The 24,437-nt window shown below is 44.2% G+C and overlaps 1 protein-coding gene across 5 annotated transcripts in view; it reads right to left on the bottom strand.

Moving 5' to 3' along the window:
- The window catches only part of atp8a2 (ATPase phospholipid transporting 8A2), a 279,344-nt gene that overhangs the window by 49,372 nt on the left and 205,535 nt on the right, over nt 1-24,437 (bottom strand). For all 5 annotated transcript variants that reach the window (XR_008723613.1, XM_055636930.1, XM_055636932.1 and 2 more), the window contains exons 26-30: nt 12,761-12,944; nt 11,365-11,475; nt 6,025-6,099; nt 4,345-4,467; nt 2,092-2,170 (exon numbers count right to left, since the gene is read on the bottom strand). Coding sequence is in view for 4 of the 5 variants with exons in the window: in XM_055636930.1 (XP_055492905.1) it covers nt 2,092-2,170; nt 4,345-4,467; nt 6,025-6,099; nt 11,365-11,475; nt 12,761-12,944 (572 nt within the window). In the remaining variant the exon portion in view is untranslated. The remainder of the gene's footprint in view (nt 1-2,091; nt 2,171-4,344; nt 4,468-6,024; nt 6,100-11,364; nt 11,476-12,760; nt 12,945-24,437) is intronic.

Below are 24,437 nucleotides of genomic sequence, written 5' to 3'. Positions count from 1 at the left end.
CGTTGTATCTCTTTTACAGTGCTGGAGCTTCCCTTAACATCACCACCATTCTCATTTACACCAACTATTTGTTAGGGCGGCACAGTGGCACAAGGGTTGAGTTACTGCCTTACAGCACTTGTTGCGCCAGAGACCCGGCTTCAACCCCAACTATGGGTGCTGTGTGTAAGGAGTTTGTACGTTCTCCTCGTGACCGTGTGGGTGTTCTCCGAGATGTTCGGTTTCCTCCCACACTCCAATAAAGTAGATGTTTGTAGGTTAATTGGCTTGGTATAAATGTAAATTGTCCGTAGCGTCTGTAGGATAGTGTTAATGTGCAGGGATCGCTGATCGGTGCGGAGGTGGTGGGCCAAAGGGCCTGTTTCTGAGCTGCATCTCTAAACTAAACTAAACTAAAGTCTACAATATTTGGAGATAGACACAAAATGCTGGGGCAACTTAGCAGGTCAGGCAGCATCTCTGGAGCAAAGGAATAGGCGATGTTTTCTATTCGTCACCTATCCATGTTCTCCAGAGATGCTGCCTGGCCTGCTGAGTTACTCTAAGCATTTTGTGTCTATCTTTGGTCATCAGCAGTTCCTTTCTGTATAATATTTGGCCATTTCTTTCAGGAGAGAAAAAACTACTAAATGACACAATTTATTTATTTTTCATCTTTTAATTTATTTTTACCATTGTACTCGGACACAAAAGTGCTGGGGTAATCCGCATGCGTTTGGGATGTGGGAGGAAATGGAGCACCGGGAAAAAACCTACTTAGTCACAGGGGGAACATAGTCAGGATCGAACCTGGGTCTCTGCCACTGTAATGTGGCAGCTCTACCGCTGCACCACTGTGCCACCCATACACTGTGAATCGAGACCTTCTAAACTAATTTCATTTACAGTACACCATTTAAATATAGAAACTTTCCAGCATTTCAGTCTGTTTTGAATTTAGAGATACAGCATGGAAACAGGCTCTTCAGCCCACTGAGTCGATGCCGACCAGCGATCCCCACACATTAACACTATCCTACACCCACTAGGGACAATTTTTACATTTCCCAAGCCAATTAACCTACAAACCTGTATGCCTTTGGAGTGTGGGAGGAAACCGAAGATCTCGGAGAAAATCCACTCAGGTCACGGGAAGAACGTACAAACACCGTACAGACAGCACCCGTAATCGGGATCGAACCCGGTCTCCGGCGCTGCAAGCGCTGTAAGGCAGCAACTATAACGCAGCGCCACTGTGTCGTCTTTTATTTGTCCAAAGAATAAATAAGGGCTCTCCAAGGGTTCTCTGTACCATCCAGTCCCCTCTGTATTTCTTTTCTTAATAGAACCTGTTGACAATCAAAAGTATCTACAGACAATCTAAACAAGGGTGGCAAGACATAGGTAAAGAGACCGCGGGATGTGGAAAGGATGTTTCCAGTAGTGGGAGAGTCGAGAACCAGAGGGCACAGCCTCAGAATAAAAGGACGTAATTTCAAATTGAAGATGAGGAGAAATTTGTGGAATTATTTTCCACAGACAGCTGTGCAGGTCAAGACATTAGGTATTTTAAGGCGCATATTGACAGGAATAGGAAGGGTGTCAAAGGTTACGGGGCGAAGGCGGTGGAATGGGCTTGAGAGGGAAAAATGGATCAGCTGTGATTGAATGGCGGAGTAGACTCGGTGAGCTGAATGGCCTAACTCTGCTCCTATGTCTTATGGTCTTATAGAAGCCAAGCTCATTCCCAGCAGCAACAGCAGGTACTATCACAACGTTTAAGAAACATTTAGATAGGTACATGGATAGGATAGGTTTAGAGGGATATGGGCCAAATGCAGGCAGGTGGGACTAGTGTAGATGGGGCATATTAGTCAGCCAGGGCAAGTTGGGCCGAAGGGCCTGTTCCCACGCCACACATTTAGAAATGTTCCAAGTTAAAACTAATATATTTCCATATTTTATTTTGAAGGGAAAAAAACCTTGTATATCTTCAGAGTTGCTGTCTTTTTATGTGCTTTTAAATCATTCTATATTTTAAAAATGAAGTGCATGTAAATGACATTTTACTTTGCAACAGATCCTAAAGACTAATAATGAAGAATTGACTACCTTGTTCTAGTGCCTTCAATGGAATCCAGAAGAGAATGACGGAATGAATCAAAGCATTTATACAGTGACCCCAGAAAACCTACGGGAAAACACATTTCCAGTCAAGGGTTACTCCACCATTGCCTCTAGACACACATAGAGAAACATAAATCTACTGCTCTTGTTTACAACCAATGTCTCAACTAGTGGAAGCATTTCAAAATAACTGAAGAAGGGCCCCGACCTGAAACGTCACCTATTCATGGTCTCCGGAGATGTTGCCTGATACACTGAGTTACTCCAGCACTTTGTTCCTATCTTTGGTAGAAACAGGCATCTGCAGTTCTGTATTTCTCTGAAATGACGACACCTTTTCAAAAACACTTTTGCACACAGTAGTTTGGGAAAAACTCAGTTGGTAAGGCATCTGGAAGGCCAGTCAGTAGGACTGCCGTTTCCAGCTTTGATCACAGTCTGAGGGCACCAGGGCATGAATCCATCTTTAAACCAGTGTCTTTCCAGGGTTAGCTTCAATCACAAACAATTTGTGTTGAAGGAATGTTGGTTTTTCGACAAGTCCTCTGTCTTTTATATCTTCCCACTACCACTATGCTACCTCCCAGTTGCCAGACATTTGAACTCCCCTTCCCATACTGACCTTTCTGTCCTGTGCCTCCCCCATTATTGCAGCGCAAATTGGAGGAACAGCACCTCAGAATTTGCTTGGGTAGCTTGCAATCCTGCAGTATGAACATTGATTTCTCTAATTTCAAGTAAACCCTTGCAGTCCCTCTCTCCCCAACAATGGACCATTGTGGGCCCATTGGTCATCCATGCTGGCTCTGATCTGTTCTGTACCCTTTCATAACTCTAGTTTCCCTCTCACCTGACTCTCTGAAGAAGGGTCTCGACCCGAAAGGTCACCTATTCGTTTACTCCAGAGATGCTGCCTGACCCGCTGAGTTACTTCAGCATATTGTGTCTATCTTCAGTGTAAACCAGCATCTGCAATTCCATCCTACACCACTTTATTTAGTTACCTTCTGCGAAATGGCAAGTCACTTGGAGATATTGTATATATTTTAAAGGACTTTCAGAAACCCAGAGCAGTGTTTCGATTTTTTGATCTTTATTAGGCTGGAATGGGGCAAAACATTTTGAATATCAATAGACAATAGGTGCAGGAGTAGGCCATTCGGCCCTTCGAGCCAGCACCGCCATTCAATGTGATCATGGCTGATCATCCCCAATCAGTACCCTGTTCCAGCCTTCTCCCCATATCGCCTGACTCCGCTATTTTTAAGAGCCCTATCTAGCTCTCTCTTGAAAGCATCCAGAGAACCTGAGGCAGAGAATTCCACAGACTCACCACTCTCTGTGAGAAAAAATGTTTCCTCGTCTCCGTTTTAAATGGTTTACTCCCTATTCCTATCCTCATCACTGCAGTTCATTCCAGTATACTTCCCTACACTATTCTGTTCATGAAAACCACCACCTATCCCCCTTTCACAGTGGTGCAGCTGGTAGACTTGCTGCCTCACAGCGCCAGAGACACAAGATTGATCCAGACCCAAAATGTGTCTGTGTGGAGTTTGCATGTTCTCCTGTGACCCTGGTCTGAAACGCCGTGAAGGACAAGATGCTGCCTGACCTGCTGAGCTACTCCACTCTTTGTGTCTATTTTAGACATACTGAAGTTGGCCACATGCAACTTGTCAATGAGAATGAATTTCAATGGTATTATTGTCACATACTTCGAAGCTATAAAAGTTTAGACTATAGACTTTAGAGATACAGCATGGAAACAGGCCCTTCGGCCCACCAAGTCCGCGCCCACCAGCAATTACTCGGCACACTAGCACCATCCTACACACTAGGGACAATTTACAATTTTACTGAAGCCAATTAATCTACAAACCTGTACGTCTTTGGAGTTAGGGAGGAAAAAGGAACACCCAAAGAAAACCCACGTGATCACAGGGAGAATGTGTACATCGATACAGAGAGCTCCCGCCGTCAGGATCGAACCTTGGTCTCTGGCTCTGTAAGGCAGCAACTCTACTACTGCGCCACTGTGCAGCCCCAAATTCTTAGCATATAATTCAGTTAAATCTTACTAAACATACACACCCAAGTACCAGTGTAAGAATAGTAGTTTACACTGAGTCAAGGTTACACAAGGTTCAAACGTCTTAATAATATAGTTTATCTTGGCCTTAAAGGCCGTTTGTCCTGGCAGCAGCACTGTGGGTCGGAGTTGTCTGTAACACCTACCTTTGTGTTGAAGCAGTCTGCGTTCTGGGTAATCTTATAAAGTTGTGGGAATCGCAGCATGTTCTCTTGACTACAGGTCCTTTCAAAGATGCCCATTGTGAATGGGGGTAAGGCAGTGAAGATCTGGAGAGAGATCATTGAAATAAATTAAGAAAAAAATCCTCTATGGGGTTCTGTGACTATTACTATTACACCGTATACACTGCAGTTTAGTTTAGAGATACAATGTGGAAACAAGCCGACCAGAGATCACTTGTACACTGGTCTAACCTGCACATGAGCAATGATTTTGCAGAAGCCAATTAACCTACAAACCCGCACGTCACCTGGAGAAAACCCATGCGGTCACAGGGAGAACATACAAACTGCTAACAAACAGAGCCCGCAGATGGGATTTACCTGCGGAGTACCTTTAGCAAGGAGATAGGGAGGAATTTCTTTAGTCCGAGGGCGGTGAATCTGTGGAATTCATTGCCACAGAAGGTCAAGTCAATGGATATCTTTAAGGCAGAGATTGGTAGATTCTTGATTATTCAAGACTAAATGCCAAGTCATAAGAAGGGTCCCGAAATGTCACCTATCCGATTTGTCCGGAGATGCTGCCGGACCCACTCAGTTACTCCCAGCACTTTGTGTCTATCAAACATACCATGTACCTTTTTTTTAAAACCATGATATGATATAAGAAAGGGGAGCATGACTTTTGTTCTTAATCCTCTGTGCAATAATCTACAATGTCCAATGTCCACAATGGGATGGAGGTGAATCGAACAGTACCCCAGTTTATGGAAGGACTGTTCAGAAGCCTGATAATGGAGGGGAAGAAGTTCAGGGTGGTGCAGCGGTAGAGGGGTGGTTCCATCCCGATTATAGGTGGGGAGTTTGTATGTTTTCCCTTTGACCGTGTAGATTTCCTTCCACATCCCAAAGACGTGCAGGTTTGTAGGTTAATTGGCTTCTGTAAATTGTCCCTAGTGTGTAGGATAGAGCAAGTGTACTGGTGATAATTGGTCAGCACGGACTCAGTGGGCAGAAGGGGCCGTTTCTATGCACTATCCCTAAACTAAACAATCAGTTCAAACTCAAGTACAATAGTTTAGTTTAAGTTATTATCGCATGTGCCAAGGTACAGTTTATTATCGCATCTGAGGTCTTGTTGCGTGGAAAGACTCCACCTAATTAGATCGAGCTGTCCACAGTGTACAGATACATGATAAAGGGAACAGTAAAGGGGAAGGTACAGAGTGCAGAACATAGTTTTCAGCATTGTTTAAGAGGGAACTGCAGATGCTGGAGAATCGAAGGTTACACAAAAAAGCTGGAGAAACTCAGCGGGTGCAGCAGCATCTATGGAGCGAAGGAAATAGGCAACGTTTCAGGTCTGAAGAAGGGTTTCGGCCCAAAACGTTGCCTATTTCCTTCGCTCCATAGATGCTGCTGCACCCGCTGAGTTTCTCCAGCTTTTTTGTGTAACCATAGTTTTCAGCATTGTAGCGCATCAGTTCCATAGACAAAGTTCATTATTTGCAATGAGGTAGAGGTGAATCAGACAGTACCAAAGCTAATGGAAGGATGGTTCAGAGGCCTGATAATGGAGGGGAGGAAGCCGAGTCTGGTGGTGCGCACTTTCAAACTTTTGTACCTTCTTCCGGGTTGGGTGCAATGAGAGGATATACTTACCACATTATAGAGGCTGATACACCAGCGTTCAAAGAGAATCTGTCCTGAAAATCCATTGACAAACGCAAACCAAAGCTGTACCAGAGAAAAAGTCAACAGTTTATTCATCCATGAAGTGTTAAACTTTCGTCATTGGTAAGATAACAGATGCTTGGGAAACGGGAGATCGGGGGTGGCACGGTGACGAAAGGGAGAGTTGCTGCCTTACAGCGCCAGAGACCCGGGTTCGATCCTGACTACGGGTGCTGTCTATACAGAGTTTGTACGTTGTCCCTGTGACCGTATGGGTTTTCCCCAGGTGCTCCAGTTTCCTCCCACACTCCTAGTGTGTAGGGAGTGGATGAGCAAGAGGAATAAGATAGAACCAGTGTGAAAGTTTGTAGGTTTATTGGCTTTGGTAAATATTGAAAATTGTCGCAAGTGTGTAGAACAATGTCAGTGTATAGAGATCACAGGTCGACACAGACTCTGTGGGACGTACAGCTAGTTGATATGCAGCCTAATGGGACAGTGAACATTGTAATATGCATTTAGTTTTAGTTTTTACTTTAGTTTTAGAGGTACAGCACAGAAATAGGTTATTTAGCATCTCAAGTCTGTGCCAACTAGCAATCCCCACACACTACACTAGCACTATCATACACACTAACTCTGTCCTTTTCTGTGGTTCAAATAAACCGTGAATATCCCTTGCCACAATTTGAGGAACTCAAAGGAATTTCTTTCCAGGGACTTGGCTAATACTCCTCCAATTAATAAATTAACAATTGATTCATCACCTGGTTAATGGTTTTTAGTTTAGTTTAAAGGGACAGCATGGAAACAGGCCCTTCGGCCCACCGAGTCCACGCCAAACATCGATTACCCATTCACACTAGTTCTAACCAAGTTCTAACTAGTGCTGGCCGATTATTACCAGTACACCAGCTCTATCCAACACACTAGGGGCAGTTTACAGAGGCCAATTAACCTTCATACCCACACGTCTTTGTAATGTGGGAGGAAACCGTAGGAAACCCACATGTTCACAGGGAGAACGTGCAAATTCCACACAGACAGCACCCAAGGTCAGGATTGAACTGGGGTCTCTGGAGCTGTGAGGCAACATCATCATCGCCTTTCATCAGCCACTTTGGACACAAGATAAATGTCATTCTGGTCAGGATCTTTAGTTGTAAATCATGAACTCCAGCAATGGCAAGGTACAAGAAGTCCCTGTTTCATAGGAATTTTAAGTTTTACATTCTAATGCATTCACTTCAATGGGGCCAAGTAATTTGAACTGTTTTTATATACACTGGAAAGAGTCAAGATGACCAGTACAATCTCACCATAACTCTATAAATCATAAGCAACATATTTGACAGCTTGGGAAAAATCTAGCCAGCAGCTCTCTCCTCTTGATCGATGCTGGTATTTCCATGCTTGACAGCAGACATAATTTATGTGGATGGTAGCTATTACTCTGCTGTATGTCACAAGATAGACTTGTCAAACAGGCACACGTTACCTCTGAACAACAAGTTACCACAGCAGCCTCTACGAGGAAGAGAAACAAAAAGAACAGGCAACACCATTCAGCCCATCAGGGCGGCACAATGGTAGAGATGCAGCCTTACAGCGCCAGAGACCCGGGTTCAATCCTGACTACGCGTGCTATCTGTATGGAGTTTGCACGTTCTCCCTGTGACTGCATGGGCTTTTTCCGGGTGCACCGGTTTCCTCCCACACTCCAAAAGACATGCAAGTTTGTAGGTTAATTGTGTGCTGTAAATTGCCTCTCGAGTGTAAGGAGTGGATGAGAAAGAGGAGATAACATAGAACTAGAGTGAAAGCCGCACAGGTTTGTAAGTTAATTGGCTTCTGTAAATTGTCCCTAGTGTGTAGGATAGAACTAGTGAACGGGCTGACCGCTGGTCAGTGCGGAATCAGTGGGCCGAAGGGCCTCTTTCTCCACTGTATCTCCAAATTAAACTAAACTGTGAATTAATAGACAATAGGTACAATTGAATCCACGTTCTGTCAAACAACCATCAATGTCGGTAAGTAACTGACTATTATAGGTTCGAAGGTACCTAATTGTCATATAAACCCAGATACCTAGTGACATTCTTTGTCTTGCATGCAATTCAGTAAAATCATACTATACAGAGGCTGGAAAGAGTGTAGGGAAGGTTTAGGAGGATGTTGTCAGGACTCGAGGGCTGGAGGTAGAGGGAGAGATTGGGCAGGCGAGGACTTTATTCCTTGGAGCATAGGAAGACAAGGAGTGATCTTATAGAGGTGTGTAAGATCATAAGCCATAGGAGCAGGATTAGGCCATTCGGCCCATCAAATCTTTGGGTATTTTTAACGCAGAGATTGACAGGTTCTTGATTAGTAAGAGTGTCAAAGGTTATGGGGAGAAGGCAGGAGAATGGGGTTGAGAGTGTATTGAACAGCATCTGCAGTTTAGTTTAGTTTAGTTTAGAAACACAGTGCAGAAACAGGACTTTCAGCCTACCGAGACTGTGCCGACCAGCGATCCCCGCACACAGTGGCACTGGGTGTAAAAATATTGGTTGCCAGGAGACAAAGGGGGCCCACTTCATCAGGGGCCCACTTGATATAGGGGGCCCACTTCATCAGGGGCCCACTTGATATAGGGGGCCCACTTCATCAGGGGCCCACTTGATATAGGGGGCCCACTTCATCAGGGGCCCACTTCATCAGGGGCCCACTTGATATAGGGGGCCCACTTCATCAGGGGCCCACTTCATCAGGGGCCCACTTGATATAGGGGGCCCACTTCATCAGGGGCCCACTTCATCAGGGGCCCACTTGATATAGGGGGCCCACTTCATCAGGGGCCCACTTGCCATCGGGCAAGCTGACACCCTGGCCAGTCCGCCACTGCCCGCACACTTACACTATCCTACACACACTCGGGACAATTTACAATTTTACTGAACCCAACAAACCTGCAAACCTGTACGTTTTACGTGTGTGGGAGGAAACCAGGGAAAACCTATGAAGGTCACGGGGAGAACACACAAAATCCATACAGACAGGATTGAACCCGGGTCTCTGGTGCTGTAAGGCAGCAAATCTACCGCTGCACCACTGTGCCGCCCAGTTCCTATCCTGGCACCTACATACTTTTCCTCCCTGCTGCATGGTGCCACAGGAGCATGGCATTGATTCCAATTACCGCTACCTTGAATAGTACCTGCAAACATCAACACTTAAATGAATAATTCTTGTAAAGACCATATAATTAAATCTGCTTGACAAGCAAAAACATGCTTGGGTGAGTAGCTGGAGACTGAACTGCAATCAGCTGAGTTTTTGTATAACATATTTTTCATAGTTTTGAAGTTGCTATGTGTTAAGCATCAAAAGGTAGATCCCGTTGATTGCTGAAGTTTCTCAAAGCGTGTAAATGTTTCCCATGTTTGCTTGCTGCAACATCCAGATTGGAGATTATCTGTTTCTTCAAGTCTGCGCTATTTAACAGCTAGAGGCGTCAGGAACACAGATTCACCACCTGACAAGGAACTGGCTATTATTTTGTTGCTCATTGCAAATATTGTTACCCCAGTCCATTCCCTACTTAGGTTTCCTCTGATGATATCAGGATTATATAATGGCAGAGAGCGTAGCAAGATAAAGGAAGGCTACAGACGCTAGATTCACAATTCCAGATTTGTTTTGTGTATTAAATGTTTTTATGCTGTATTCAACAGCTGTCAATATTGGAGACACGGGGAACTGCAGAAGCTGGAATCTTGAGCAAAACACAAAGTCCTGGAGGAACACAGCAGATATTTCTGCATCTGTGGGTCAGGATCCTTAGTTTAGTTTAGAGATACAGCGTCGAAACAGGCCCTTTGGCCCAACGAGTCCGCGCTGACCAGGGATCACCCGTACACTAGTTCTATCTTACACACTAGGGACAATTTACAGAAACCAATTAACCTACAAACCTGTAAGTCTTTGTAACGTGGGAGAAAACCGGAGCACCTAGAGAAACCCCACGCAGTCATAGAGAGAATGTGCAAACTCCGTACAGACAGCACCCATAGTCAGGATCGAACCCAGGTCTTTGGTGCTGTAAGGTTGTAACTCTACCACTGTGCCTCACTTATATGTACTGGAACCTTGAGCAAAACACAAAGTGCTGAAGGAACTCTGCGAGTCAGGCAGCACCTGTGGAGAGAATGGACTGACAACATTTCGATTTATCTTTCCCTCTCAACCTCATTCTCCTGCCATCTCCCCATAACTCCTCACTCCCTTTCAATCACGAACCTGCCAATCTCCACATTAAGTATCCATTGTCTTGGCCACCACAATGTTCTTGAATGCAATGGGTCTGGAGGAACACGTAGACCAGGTAAAGACAGCAGATTTTTACCAGTTTAAGAGCATTACTAAACCATACGAGTTTTCAGAATAACCTCATGACTTCATGGGCAGTGTTACGAATAACTATTTCTATGGAATTTCTATTCCAGGTTTATTAATTGGTGAATTTTCACTCTGCTTTCATTCTGGCAGACCAGGCCTCTGGAGTACAGGCCCATCAATATGGGTGGCTCAGTGGCACAGCTGGTAGAGCCACTGCCTCACAGCACCAGCAACCCCAGTTCAATCCCAACCTCGGGTGCTGTCTATGTGTGGAGTTTGCACGTTCTCCCTGTGACCACGTGGGTTTCCTCCAGATTGCTCCCACATCCCAAAGACGTACGGCTTGTAGATTAATTGGCTTCTGTTTATTGCCACTCGTGTGTAGGGATTAGATGAGAAAGTGGGATAACACTGAAATGGCGTGAATGGGTAATCGATGGTCGGCGGTGGCCTGAAGGGCCTGTTTCCATGCTGTATCTCTGAATTAAACTAAACTAAACAAAGCTAACATGACAGATAAATCACTTTGCCATTCTGTGTTCAGTGAAACGTGTACATTCTTGGTTAAAATTAAAAGGTATTGAGGGACAAGGATAATATATATAACTGTTGGTGTAATCTTCAGTTATCAGAGATCTGATCTAGAAGGCCAAGATCGAAAGCGGTCAATGTTGGAGAAAACAGAAGTGAGGCATGACGAGCGTGAAACTTGAGTCCCATTTCAATATGTGAGACGATTGAAAAGTTGCAATAAAACTAGTCTGGATAATTGCAAATGCAATCAAACATAATGTCTCCAAACCGTCTATTCCCAACGCAAATGGGAAGAAATTTCTGCTGCTCCAATTCTGGAACATCATTTGAGGCCCAGCTTGTGTTTCCCAGTCATTATTCAATTCAAGCATCCATTTTACGTTTAATTACTAACGATGCACAGATAATACTCCTTACCTCGATTATATACAGCACCACATTTTTGTAAAAACAGTAAAGGATGCACTTTGTCACTCGGATATAACTCCACGCTCCGTGGACCAACAAAAGCTTCTCCAAATACGAAAACTAGAAGAAGGACAAAGGACTCCGTCAATGTTGCAAACAATTTTTCCCCTACGCAGCACAGCAGTAAATTAAACAAGCAATCAAGGTTGCAAAAAAAAAAAAAACTACTCAAAAAAGACACAGAGTGCTGGGGTAACTCAGTGGGTCAGGCAGTACCTCTGAAGAACATGGATAGGTGACATAGAACACAGAACAGTGCAGCATAGGAACAGGCCCATCGGCCCACAATGTCTGTGCCGAACATGATGCCAAGTTGTCTGAGGATGGGTTCTGACCCGAAATGTCACCAATTTTTTTTTTTGTCCAGAGATGCTGCCTGTCCCACTGAGTTACTCCAGAGTTTTGTGCCTATCTTCGGTATAAACCAGCAACTGCAGTTCCTTCGTACACATTATGCCAAGTTAAACTGATCTCATCTGCCTGAACACGATTCATATTCCTCTATTGCCTGCAGTTACATGTGCCTATCCAAAAGCCTCTTGTATATCACTATCATAACCTGCCTCCAACACCACCCCTGACAGCGTGTTGCAGGCCTGCACCACCCTATGTTAAAGAAACTTGCTCCACACATCTCCATTAAACTTGCCCCCTCTCATATTATACTGTGGTGAACATTTCCACCCCGGGGAAAAAGGGACTGTCATAATTTTTATACACTTCTATCAAGTTCTCCCTCAACCTCTGAAGTTCCAAAGAAAACTATCCAAATCAAAAGACACCACAGTGGCGCACCGGTATTGCTGCCTTACAGTGCCAGAGACCCGGGTTTGATCCTGACTACTGGTGCTGCCTGTACGAAGTTTGTACGTTCTACCTGTGACCATGTGGGCTTTCTCCTGGTGCTCCGATTTCCTCCTACATTCCAAAGATATATAGGTTTGATGGTTAATTTTCTTCTGTAAATTGTAAATTGTCCCTAGTATGTGTAGGATATTGCTAGTGGAGGGGGTGATCGATGGTTGGCTCAGACTCGCTGTGCTGAAGGGTCTGTTTCCGTGCTGTATTTCTAAACTAAAATAAACTAAATTATCCAACATTTCCCTGTAGAGTCATATAGCGTGGGAACTGTCCCGTCAGCCCAACTAGCTCACACCAACCAACATGTCCCAGCTACACCAGTCCCACCTGCCTGCGCTTGGCCCATATCCATGCGCCTGATTGCATGTAAATGTTTTCAACTGTAGCTGAACTTCTAATCTAGGCAGCATTCTGGTAAAACAAAATGGAGTTCCATGTGAGGATTACTGAACAAGATAACGAGACAGCATTAAGTGCTACTAACCTGCGCAATGGAGTAATCCGAGGAGTTGGTGGCTTGGAGCCCTTCGTTGCCATTAATCCCCACTCCAACGTGTGCTGTCTGAATCATACCCACATCATTAGCTCCGTCGCCTACTGCTAGGGTGATCGCATTGACATTCTTTTTAACTATTTGGACGATTTCTGATTTCTGGAGAGGCGAAACCCTGAAAGGAGAAATGAGATGTGAATCACTTTAATATCTTTGGAGTCTGATGGGTCTTTTGCGCAATGCTCAAGCGTGCTAAACGATAAAACAAATTATGTGGCCAGCACCAATTTTCCAGCACTCTTGGTTCCAGAACCTTTCTTGACCCCCAGAGTCTGAAAATGGGTCTCAACCCGAAACGTTACCTGTTCTTTTTTTTCAGAGATTCCGCCAGCCCCACTGAGTTACTCCAGCACTTTGTTACATCATTGCCCAATTACCCGTTATGCCAGACCAACGGAGGCCACATAATAGTAATTCAACAATACACAACTGACCCACTAAATATATCCCTCCAGTGACTCTAAAGCACAATGGACTGGTAACATTATGAGGTGGAGAAGATATGGAAGGATGAGGGGGGAATCTCATTGAAACCTATCAAATATTGAAAGGCCCAGATAGAGTGGATGTGGGGAGCATGTTTCCAGTAGTGGGAGAGTCTAGGACCAGAGAATAAAAGGATGTATCTTTAGAATGTAGATGAGGAGGAATTTCTTTAGCCAGAGGGTGGTGAGTGTGGAATTCATTGCTCCTGGCAGCTGTGGAGGCCAAGTCCATGGATATTTTTAAAGCAATCATGATTGATGGGTTCTCGATTAACAAGGGCATCAAAGGTTATGGGGAGAAGGCAGGAGAATGGGGTTGAGTGGGAAAATAGATCAGCTATGATCGAATGGCGGAGCAGACTTTAGTTTAGTTTAGTTTTGAAATATAGTGTGGAAATAGGCCCTTCGGCCCACTGCGCCGATCAGCAATCCCCTTATAATAGCACCATTCTACACACCAGTGACAATTTACAATTTTACTAAAGCCAATTAACCTACAAACCTGTAAGTGTTTGGGATGTGGGAGGAAACTGGAGCACCCACAAGGTCACAGTGAGAACGTACAAACTTTGTACAGACAGCACACGTGGTCAGGGTCGAACACAGGTTTCTAGCGCTGCAAGGCAAGCACTCTACCGCTGCTCCACCCTGCCGCCCACTTGATGGACCAAATAGCCTGATTCTGCTTGGATGAATTATGAACGTGATTTAAAAAATTACTTGACTAGTTGAAAAGCACTAAACACTGTGCTGTCTGGACTGATGTTTCCGAACTATCTCTCCTTCATTCTTAGGGATGTGCTCTTCCAACTTGCTACACTACTCAGGTAAACAGACAGTGGTTGCACAGGAAAGTCACAGCTGCCTCTGACATTCCACCAATATAAACACTACTTGACTCTGCAATGGCATTGTTTAAAATAAGATAAATACAGCTTTCCTTGTTTTGTGCAAACATATGTCACCATTCCTGCATAAATTGCATCAACTTACACCAGATATACATGAAAGGCCTAGGTAGAGTGGACAAGGAGAGGATGTTTCCACTAGTGGGTGAGCTTAGGACCAGAGGGCATAGCCTCAGAATAAAAGGACGTACCTTTAGAAAGGAAATGAGGAGGAATTTCTTTAGCCCGAGGATGGTGAATCTGTGGAATTCATTGCTATAGGCGGCTGCGGAGGCCAAATCATTGGGTATTTTTAAATCGGAGATTGATAGGTTAGAGTCATAGGGTCAAACAGCAATGGAAACAGGTCCCTCAGCCCTACTTACCCACACCAACCAAGGTTCTTGATTAGTAAGGGAGTTGAAGGTTACGGGAGAAGGCAGGAAAATGTCATTGAGAATGAAAATTAGATCAGCAATGATCGAATGTCAGACTGGAATCGAAGGGCCGAATGGCCTAATTCTGCTCTTATGTAACAGGATTTACATATTAATATTATACAATATGTCAATGTCATATTGGCACTTGCTACTTTGGACGAGTGGCCTGAGAAGAACTTAACTTTAGGGGCATCGACCGGTAAATGGTAAAATGCAAACCTACTATTCACAACGTTGTGACCAAATGATTTTTGTTTCTAACAGCGCCTTGGGTTTCTGCAGATTTAAGCAATGACTATTAATTTACAATTGATGTCGAGCATTGTGTGCCTGCGGGCATGAATGTATATTTAGTTTTGTCCCTTATGTTTCATACAAATAGCAAGGAAAGAAAATGAATGCCTAATCTTCAAACTGGCACCACCTGAGTATTAATGGTGGGGAGTGAGGACTTTTATCCCAGTTCGACAGCACTTTAGAAACATGTATGCAGGTGGAGTGCAGTTATAATTGGCTCAGGGGTCAGTGATTAATGGGGATTGAAGCTGGAGAATTATGAATATGTGGCAGAATGCGGCAGACACTCTCAGAGTGAGAGCACAGTGAGCAGAGGTAGCACTGAAACAATTATTCAAGGCACCATTTTCGTGACCTATGAAAGCTAAAGCCAATGGAAAAAATCTAGATATGAACAATCTGGTTTATAATTTTCAATACCCCACGGCCATGCATAATGCAAGACAGCATCATTAATATATAGCAGGAGAAAGTGACATCCAAATAACATGCACATTTTAGTTTAGTTTAGTTCAGAGATACAGGGCGGAAACGAGCCCTTTGGCCCATGCCGACCAACAATCACCCTGCACACTAGTTCTATCGTACACTCTAGCGGCAATTTACCAAAGGCAATTAACCTACAAACCTGCATGCCTTTGGAATGTGGGAGGAAACCAGAGCACCCAGAGAAAACCCATGCAGTCACAGGGAGAACATACAAACTCCGTACAGACAGCACCCGTAGCCAGGATTGAACCTGGGTCTCTGGTGGTGCAAGGCAGCAATTGTCCCTGTGCCACTGTCCCGTCCTTGTTAGTGAAGATTAGTTTAACACTGTGTGTTGGAGAAGGTTAGTCATACGAATTAAAATCAAAAAAGTAATTTTTTCATCTCTTCAGTGAGGTAGGTGAGGGAATTGGTAATTTTGTAGTTGGAAGAATAAGTGTCTCGCAGTTGCTGCTGAATTTGAGGCTGTAGCTTTGTTTCTATTTCCTACCCAGATTCAGCAGCTGGTCAGAGTAAAATGCTTCAGGCATGTTTGCTGGCGGGCTAATTCAGCTGCAACACTGGAATGCTTTTAGGGAGCAGAGATGAGTGAAAGAGCACTGGAAAAGTCTGCAATTGGCACCTACATTCAAGAGATGGGAGGCACAGTGGTAGAGTTGCTGCCAAACAGTGCGTGAGACCCGGGTTCGATGTTGACCACGGGCGTTATTGGTAGGGCGTATGTACATTCTACCTGTGTTTCTCCCCAATCACATTATACGTTTAATTTAGGTTAATTTAGAGATACAATGCGGAAACAGGCCCTTTGGCCCAACGAGTCCGTGCTGACCAGCGATCCCCGCACACGAACACCATCCGACACATACCAAGGACAATTTACAATTTTACCAATTTAACCTCAATCCTGTATGTCTTTGGAGTGTGGGAGGAAACTGGAGCACCTGGAGAAAGCCCACATGGTCACAGGGAGAATGTAAAAAACTCTGTACAGACAACACCCGTAGTCAGGATCGAACCAAGTTCTTTGGTGCTGCAGCTCTACCGCTGCGCCACCGTGCGGCCCTATGAAGTGGCTTGCACAGCCAAGCCAGTTGGGATTGACTCGAATGCTTGGGATGTGGCCAGAGAGAGGTTGCGGACAATGGATTATCAACAAGTCAACCACTTTCACCAAAGCAAAACACAAAGTGCTGGAGGAATTCAGCAGGTCAGGCAGCATTCATGGAGGAAATGGATAGCTGTCCCAGCCCGGAATCTCAACTGTCCATTCCCTCCATGGATGGGGCCTGATCCGCTGAGTTCCTCCAGCACTTTGTGCTTTGCTCAAGACTTCAGCAACCCCAGATCCTTGTATAACCACTTGTACTCCCAATAGTTTCTATCGCAGAACCTCCAATGTACATTTAATCAAATAATTGTGAATATAAAGAGACATTAAGAATTGCAAGACACAAATTAGTGTAAGGAACTTAAGAAATGTCATGCATTTCCCTGTCTGAAGACGGACCCCAACCTGGTACTGCACCTGCAACTGCTCGGACAGGAAGGCTCTGCAGAGGGTAGTGAGGGGAGCAGAGAGGATTATTGGCGTCTCCCTACCCTCGGTACAAGAACTGTTCCAGAGCCGCTGTCTGAAGAAAGCACAGAGAATTGCCAAGGACAAACTGCACCCCCTCCACACACACCTGGATCTCTTGCCATCAGGCAAGAGATATCGAAGCATCAAAGCCCGGACTACGAGGCTGCTAAACAGCTTCCTACCACAGGCTGTGAGGCTGCTAAACAGTCACTCTGCACTCACAGTCACTTGACTTGACTCTGCGGCTGGCACGGACACTTTAATAACTGGCACTGGCCACTCAAATCAGCGGCCCCGGACATTTTTTTATGATTGGTTTACTGTTTTTAACATTGTGTTTTTTACCTGATTTTAACTATTTATTCTGTTCCATCAGGGACTGGATTGTTTTTTTAGTGTTATTATGTGAGAAGTGTTTTAAATTTCATGTGCGAGGCTCCGCTATTCACTGGGAAACGTCTTTTCATTTTGCACTGTACTTGTTGCTTGCAAGATGACAATAAAGGTTGATTGATTGATTGATTGATTGATTGAAACGTCACCTATCCACATTTTCCAGAGTTGCTGCCTGACCCGCTGAGTTACGCCAGCACTTGGTGGCTATTTTTGTAAGCTAGCACCTGCAGTTCCTTGTTTCTATATTTCCCACACCATTGATTTTAAATAATATACAAGCTAACTTTTGCTCCAAGCAGCTGCAATTTATGCTCTACAGGATCAAAATTCAATATAAACCCACGATAAGCAGCAAGAGTCTGAAGAAGGGTTTCGCCTCAAAATGTTGCCTATTTCCTTCGCTCCATAGATGCTGCTGCACCCGCTGAGTTTCTCCAGCATTTTTGTGTACCAGCAAGAGTAGACAGAAACATAGAAAATAGGTGCAGGAGGAGGCCATTCGGCCCTTCGAGCCAGCACCGCCATTCATTGTGATCATGGCTGATCATCCCACATCAATAACCCGTGCCTGCCTTCTCCCCATATCCCTTGACTCCACTAGCCCCTAGAGCTCTATCTAACTCTCTCTTAAATCCATTCAGTGACTTGGCCTCCACTACCCTCTGTGGCAGGGAATTCCATAAATTCACAACTTTCTGGGTGAAAATGTTTTTTCTCACCTCAGTCTTAAATGACCTCCCCTTTATTCTAAGACTGTGGCCTCTGGTTCTGGACTCGCCCAACATTGGGACCATTTTTCCTGTGTCTAGCTTGTCCAGTCCATTTAAAATTTTATATGTTTCTATATGATGCCCCTCATCCTTCTAAACTCCAGTGAATACAAGCCTAGTCTTTTCAATCTTTCCTCATATGACAGTCCCGCCATCCCAGGGATCAATCTCGTGAACCTTCGCTGCACTGCCTCAATCACAAGGATGTCCTTCCTCAAATTAGGAGACCAAAACTGTACACAATACTCCAGATGTGGTCTCACCAGAGCCCTCTACTAACTCTTCTGACGTGAATTTCCACATGTGGATATAATTATTAGATAACCACATTCCTTTTTAGTTTAGAATTAATTTAGTTTAGTTTAGAGATACAGCATTTAGCCGACCGATTTCACGCTGACCATCGATCACCCGTTCACACTAGTCCTGTGTTATCCCACTTTCTCACCACTCCCTACACACTGGGGGCAATTTTAGAGGCCAATTAACCTACAACCCCGCACGTCATTGGGATGTGGGAGGACCCGGAGGAAACCCACGTGGTCACAGGGAGAATGTGCAAACTCCACACAGACAGTATCTGAGTTTAGGACAATTGGGGTTCTGTGGCACTGCGAGGCAGTGGCTCAACTAGCTGTGCCACAATGTGCCACCTACATTTCCTCCAAATGATTCTGATGCAATAAAAATCTATTTAATCCAAAGGACTACGGATGCTGTCTGTATGGAGTTGGTACCTTCTCCCTGTGACGGCGTGTTTTTTCTCCGGGGGCACCGGTTCCTCCCACATCAGAAAGACGTGGGGGTTTGTAGGTTAATTGCCCCTAGTTTGTAGGATAGAACCAGCGTATGGGTGATCGCTGGTCGGCGTGGATCTTGCCATGCTGTATCTTTAAATAAACTAATTGAATCAAATTGAAACAATTTTCTCTAAATACTTCTGATGAAAAGAAAATGTAGTTGTGGCGAAAAAGAAATTGAATCAAATTGAATTCTTCCGATAAGGAAGACATCTCCACAAACTACAGCAACAGGTAGAAATATGCGAGAGTTCAGATTTTGGTTTTGGTTTGCTGGTCGGCTGACAAGGTGATGTATTTGGTACAAGTGTGGCACCAGTTACATAACCGAGGTCATGGGATGTCAACGCTATTTCAGTCCAACTAAAAACTCCAGCACTTTCAGTCTTTCTTTGGTAAACCAGCATCTGTAATTCCTTCTCATTGAATTCACCAATTTATTAAAAGTATTATTAAATCGGTGTGCGACGGTGGCGCAGCTGTAGAATTGCTGGTTTGTAGGTTAATTGGCTTGGTATAATTGTAATTTGTTCCTAGTGTGGTACATAGTGTTAACATGCAGGAATCATAGGTCAGCACAGATTCGATGGGCCGAAGGGCCTGTTTCCACAATGGATCTCTAAACTAAGTTAAGCTAACTATGGACAAGTTGGACCGAAGGGCAATATACAGTATGATTATACTTTTTACGTCAAGAGTCAAATAATTAGGATACATTTCCAATTCCCATTGTTCAATCCAGGTTAAACAAATCTAGTTTGTATTTGGACATTATACTTCTAAAGTTCTGTGTAAATATGGGGATTGATGTTAAATATTGGACAACTAAAAGGCTGCTAATTACCCAACTAAGGGGAATACCGAGGCGATAGGGATGGCACGGAGGTGTAGCGGTAGAGTTGCTGCCTTACATCGCCAGAGACCTGGGTTCGATCTTAACGATAGGTGCTGTCTGTGCGTTCTCGCTGTGACCGGGTTTTCTCCAGTTGCTCCGGTTTCCTCCCAGACTCCAAAGACGTACAGGATTGCAGGTTAATTAGCTTTGTTAAAGATTGTAAATTGTCCCTGGTGTGTAAGGTAGTGCTAGTGTACGGGGATAACTGGTCGGCGTGGACCCAGTGTGTCGAAGGGCCTGTCTCCGCGCTGTATCTCTAAACTAAACTAAGACTGCACCAGCAACTTATTGTCTGCAGTTTTGAGCCACTCTGAAGCCCATATTCTATTTGAAGGGAAACAATCCATCCCAAATGAGTGACATTAATGCCTCAGATGATGTTACTGGGCTCTGTATTACATGTTATAAATCATCGGGTGCTTCAATAACTCAGCAATAGAACTCCACAAAATGACTGGAAGCAGAAAATTAAATCAGCTGTAAAAAATCTAAGGAAGGATCTCGAGACAGAAAGATTAACTCCGTTTGTGTTTTCACAGATGCCGCGTGACTGGATGAACGATTGAGACAACGGTTACAGCGGAGGAACAATCCATTCATCCTGCCACTCCCACCCCATCTCATAGAGTCATAAACAGGCTCTTCGGCCCAACTTGCCACCGCTGACCAACGTGCCTCATCTCCACTTGCCTGCGTTTGGCCCATATTCTATCCTATCCATGTACCTGTCTAATTGTTTCTTAAACATTGTGATAATATGTGCCTCAACTACCTCCTCTGGCAGCTCATTCCATACATCCACCCTTTGTGTAAAAGATTTACCCCTCATGTTCCTATTAAAATCTTTCCCCCTTCACCTTAGACCTATCCCCTGGCTCTTGGTTCCCACACACTGGGCAAGAGACTCTGTGCCTTTATCTGACCTATTCCTCACATGATTTTGTACATCTCCATAAGATCTCCCCTTATCCATTTGTGCTCCTGAAATCACATAAAACTAGTGTAAACAGGTGATCGATGGTGGGCTGAACTCGGTGGATGAAGGACCCAATTATGTGCTGTCATTTCCAGACTTATTAATTACACTGCTGTCTGTCACACGAGATTACCTTCAGTATCTTACAAGGTTTTAACATTAATTCTAGCATTACAAATTCAGTTGATGTACTTTATTATATTGTGCACAGTGCAAAATTCAAATCAAAAACTTTAAAACGCAAGCACACTCTATGGAGAGAACAGGTATTTCAAAGGTTTTTTGAAAAGAACCATTAGAGAATTTACCGATTTGTTCAATTGTTTAACTCTACAGATTATTGGACTAGATCATTGGATTACTAAATTGAACACACAATTGAATGTGATGGGGCTGTGCAGAACAAATGTACAAGGAGATAGACAGAAAATGCTGGAGTAACTCCGTGGGTCAGGCAGTACCTCTGGTGAAAAGGAATAGTTGACCTTTCGGGTTGAGATTCTTCTTCAAACAGAAGAGGTCCAGTCTGAAGAAGGGTCTCGAAACAAAAAAGTCACCCATTCTTTTCCTCCAGTGATGCTGCCTGCCCCGCTGAGTTACTCCAGCATTTTCCGTCTATCTTTGGTGTAAACCAGCATCTGCAGTTCCTTCCTACACAAAGGTACACTGAGACTCGCCACTGAGTATCCTACTCCAGGAAGTGTGGGGGCAGAAGACAAAGAATAGACGGCCCCGCATGCATTCAGGAGTGCTGATTTTAAGAATTAAGAGCTTTAAAAACACGTAATAACTTGAAATAGTTTTTTTTTTTAAAGCATCTGGAATTCACAATACTCAGAGGCTCAGAAGAATAATTTGAATCTCAATGGAGTCGAGAGTGTTTTATTGTCAAATGTACCGAAAGTTAACAAAAAAAAGTACCACAGATTTAAGTAAAATAAAAAGTAAAGATATCATACTGTGCAAAGTGTGCAAGTGATTAATAGTTTGCAGTTAAACAATGCCAAAGCAAATATTTTCCTAAGCAATCCTCTGCAAAAGTTGGAGCTGGATAGCACAGTGATGCAGCATGGTGGCACAGTGGTGCAGCAGGGTAATGGAAGAGAAAGTGGAATAACATGGAACTAATGTGAACGAGTGATTGATGGACTAAATGGGCTGACGGGCCTGTTTCTATGCTGTATCTCTACAACTAAAACTAATAGATTTTGTGTTTGGTTAAGTTTCTGTAAGTCAGAAGAATGGAGCAGGTGGCATCTTTCGCAAAGATTCAATATCTTTTTTTACAGTGTGTTTATACGCTTGTGTGAGGAAGAAGCTGCATGTGTATGATAGAGAATCTTCAACAACATCAGGATACACTCTACCTCCAGCATAAACTGCAAGGGCACACACCGATTGTCTAAACACGCATCACAAAAATCCCATTTTGCCTCATTCAAGCATGCACATACCCTCACTCACAGCAAGAATCAATAACAAGTAGTCCCAGTGGTTAAAATGTAGAAGACTGCAAATATAAGTTGTACAAGTCATTGGTGAGGCTTCATTTAGAGTATTGGGTTCCGTTCTGTTAGCTTTCATTGCAAAAGGATTTGAGTATAGGAGCAGGGAGTTCTACTGCAGTTGTACAGGGTCTTACAGGGTCTTGGTGAGACCACACCTGGAGTATTGCGTACAGTTTTGGTCTCCAAATCTGAGGAAGGACATTATTGCCATAGAGGGAGTGCAGAGACGGTTCACCAGACTGATTCCTGGGATGTCAGGACTGTCTTATGAAGAAAGACTGGATAGACTTGGTTTATACTCTCTAGAATTTAGGAGATTGAGAGGGGATCTTATAGAAACTTACAAAATTCTTAAGGGGTTGGACAGGCTAGATGCAGGAAGATTGTTCCCGATGTTAGGGAAGTCCAGGACAAGGGGTCACAGCTTAAGGATAAGGGGGAAATCCTATAAAACCGAGATGAGAAGAACTTTTTTCACACAGAGAGTGGTGAATCTCTGGAACTCTCTGCCACAGAGGGTAGTTGAGGCCAGTTCATTGGCTATATTTAAGAGGGAGTTAGATGTGGCCTTTGTGGCTAAGGGGATCAGGGGGTATGGAGAGAAGGCAGGTACGGGATACTGAGTTGGATGATCAGCCATGATCATATTGAATGGCGGTGCAGGCTCGAAGGGCCGAATGGCCTACTCCTGCACCTAATTTCTATGTTTCTATGTTTCTATGTTCTGGTCACCGTTGTAGGAAAGATGTTGTCAAGCTGGAAAGGATGCAGAGAGGATTTACGAGGATGTTGCCAGGACTTGCGGGCCTGAGCTATAGGGAGGTGCTGAGCAGGCTAGGACTTTATTCCTTGGAGCGCAGGAGGATGAGGGGTGATCTTATAGAGGTGCATAAGATAATGCGAGGAATAGATAGGGTAAATGTTTTTTTACTTAGAGTAGGGGGATTATTAAATAAAAATCTGAGGGGCAACTTTTATTTTTAAACACAAAGGGTGGTGGGTATATGGAATGAGCTGCCAGAGGAGGCAGTTGAGGCAGGTATTATTACACCGTTTAAGAAACATTTGGACAGGTACATGGATAGGATAGGCTTAGAGGGCTATGGGCTAAAGGCAGACAAGGTGAAAAGCTTTTGTTGTGTGCCAACCAGTCAGCGGAAAGACTATATATGATTACAACCAAGCCATCTACAGTGTTTGTTGTTAGAGTAGAGGTTTAAAAGAGTGGAAATATTGTAACGCATGATTGCAGATCCCACTTCTGGAACCAGCACGCAGTGAGTCACCTGGCTTGGAATAATTAGAAGAGACTATCCAGCTTTTAGGCGATCATGGTGGCGCAGTGGTAGAGCTGCTGCCTTACAGCGCTTGCAGCGCCAGAGACTCTGGTTCGATCCTAACTACGGGTACAGTCTATACGGAGTTTGTACGTTCTCCCAGTGACCTGCGTGGGTTTTCTCCGAGATCTTCGGTTTCCTCCCACACTCCAAGGACGTACTGGTTTGTAGGTTAATTGGCTTGCTATGAATGTAAATTGTCCCAAGTGTGTGTAGGATAGTGTTAGTGTGTGTGTGGATCGAAGGTCGGCATGGACTCGGTGGGCCGAAGGGCCTGTTTCTGCGCTGTTTCTCTAAACTAAACTAAGCAAAAAGCCAAATGATTTATTAGAAGAATCTTTAGAAAACTCACTATAATGGAGGTGAGAGTCGCAGTCATACAGCACGGAAACAGGCCCCTTGACGTAACTCATCCATGCTGACCAACATACCCCAGCTACACTAGTCCCATTTGCCCGCGTTTGGTCCATATCCTTCTAAACGTTTCCTATCCATGTACTTGTCTAAGTGTCCTTTAAATGTTGCCACAAGTAGCTGCCTCAATGACGTCCTCTGGCAGCTCGTTCCATACACCCACCCTCACACCAGGTTGGAGGTGTGAGAAATTCCTTAAAAATGTGTCAAAATCTCACGGAATTGTTACGGCATGTGAAAAAGGGACGAAGGTTGCTTCATGAAGACACGATTACCACACACATTTACCCTGGGTTACAATTGGCAACAATACAACTTAAAGTTCCATCAACAAA

This window comes from Leucoraja erinacea, chromosome 6, assembly GCF_028641065.1.
Source record: "Leucoraja erinacea ecotype New England chromosome 6, Leri_hhj_1, whole genome shotgun sequence".
Taxonomy (NCBI): Eukaryota; Metazoa; Chordata; class Chondrichthyes; order Rajiformes; family Rajidae; genus Leucoraja; species Leucoraja erinaceus.
This window is presented reverse-complemented; position numbering and strand designations above follow the sequence as displayed.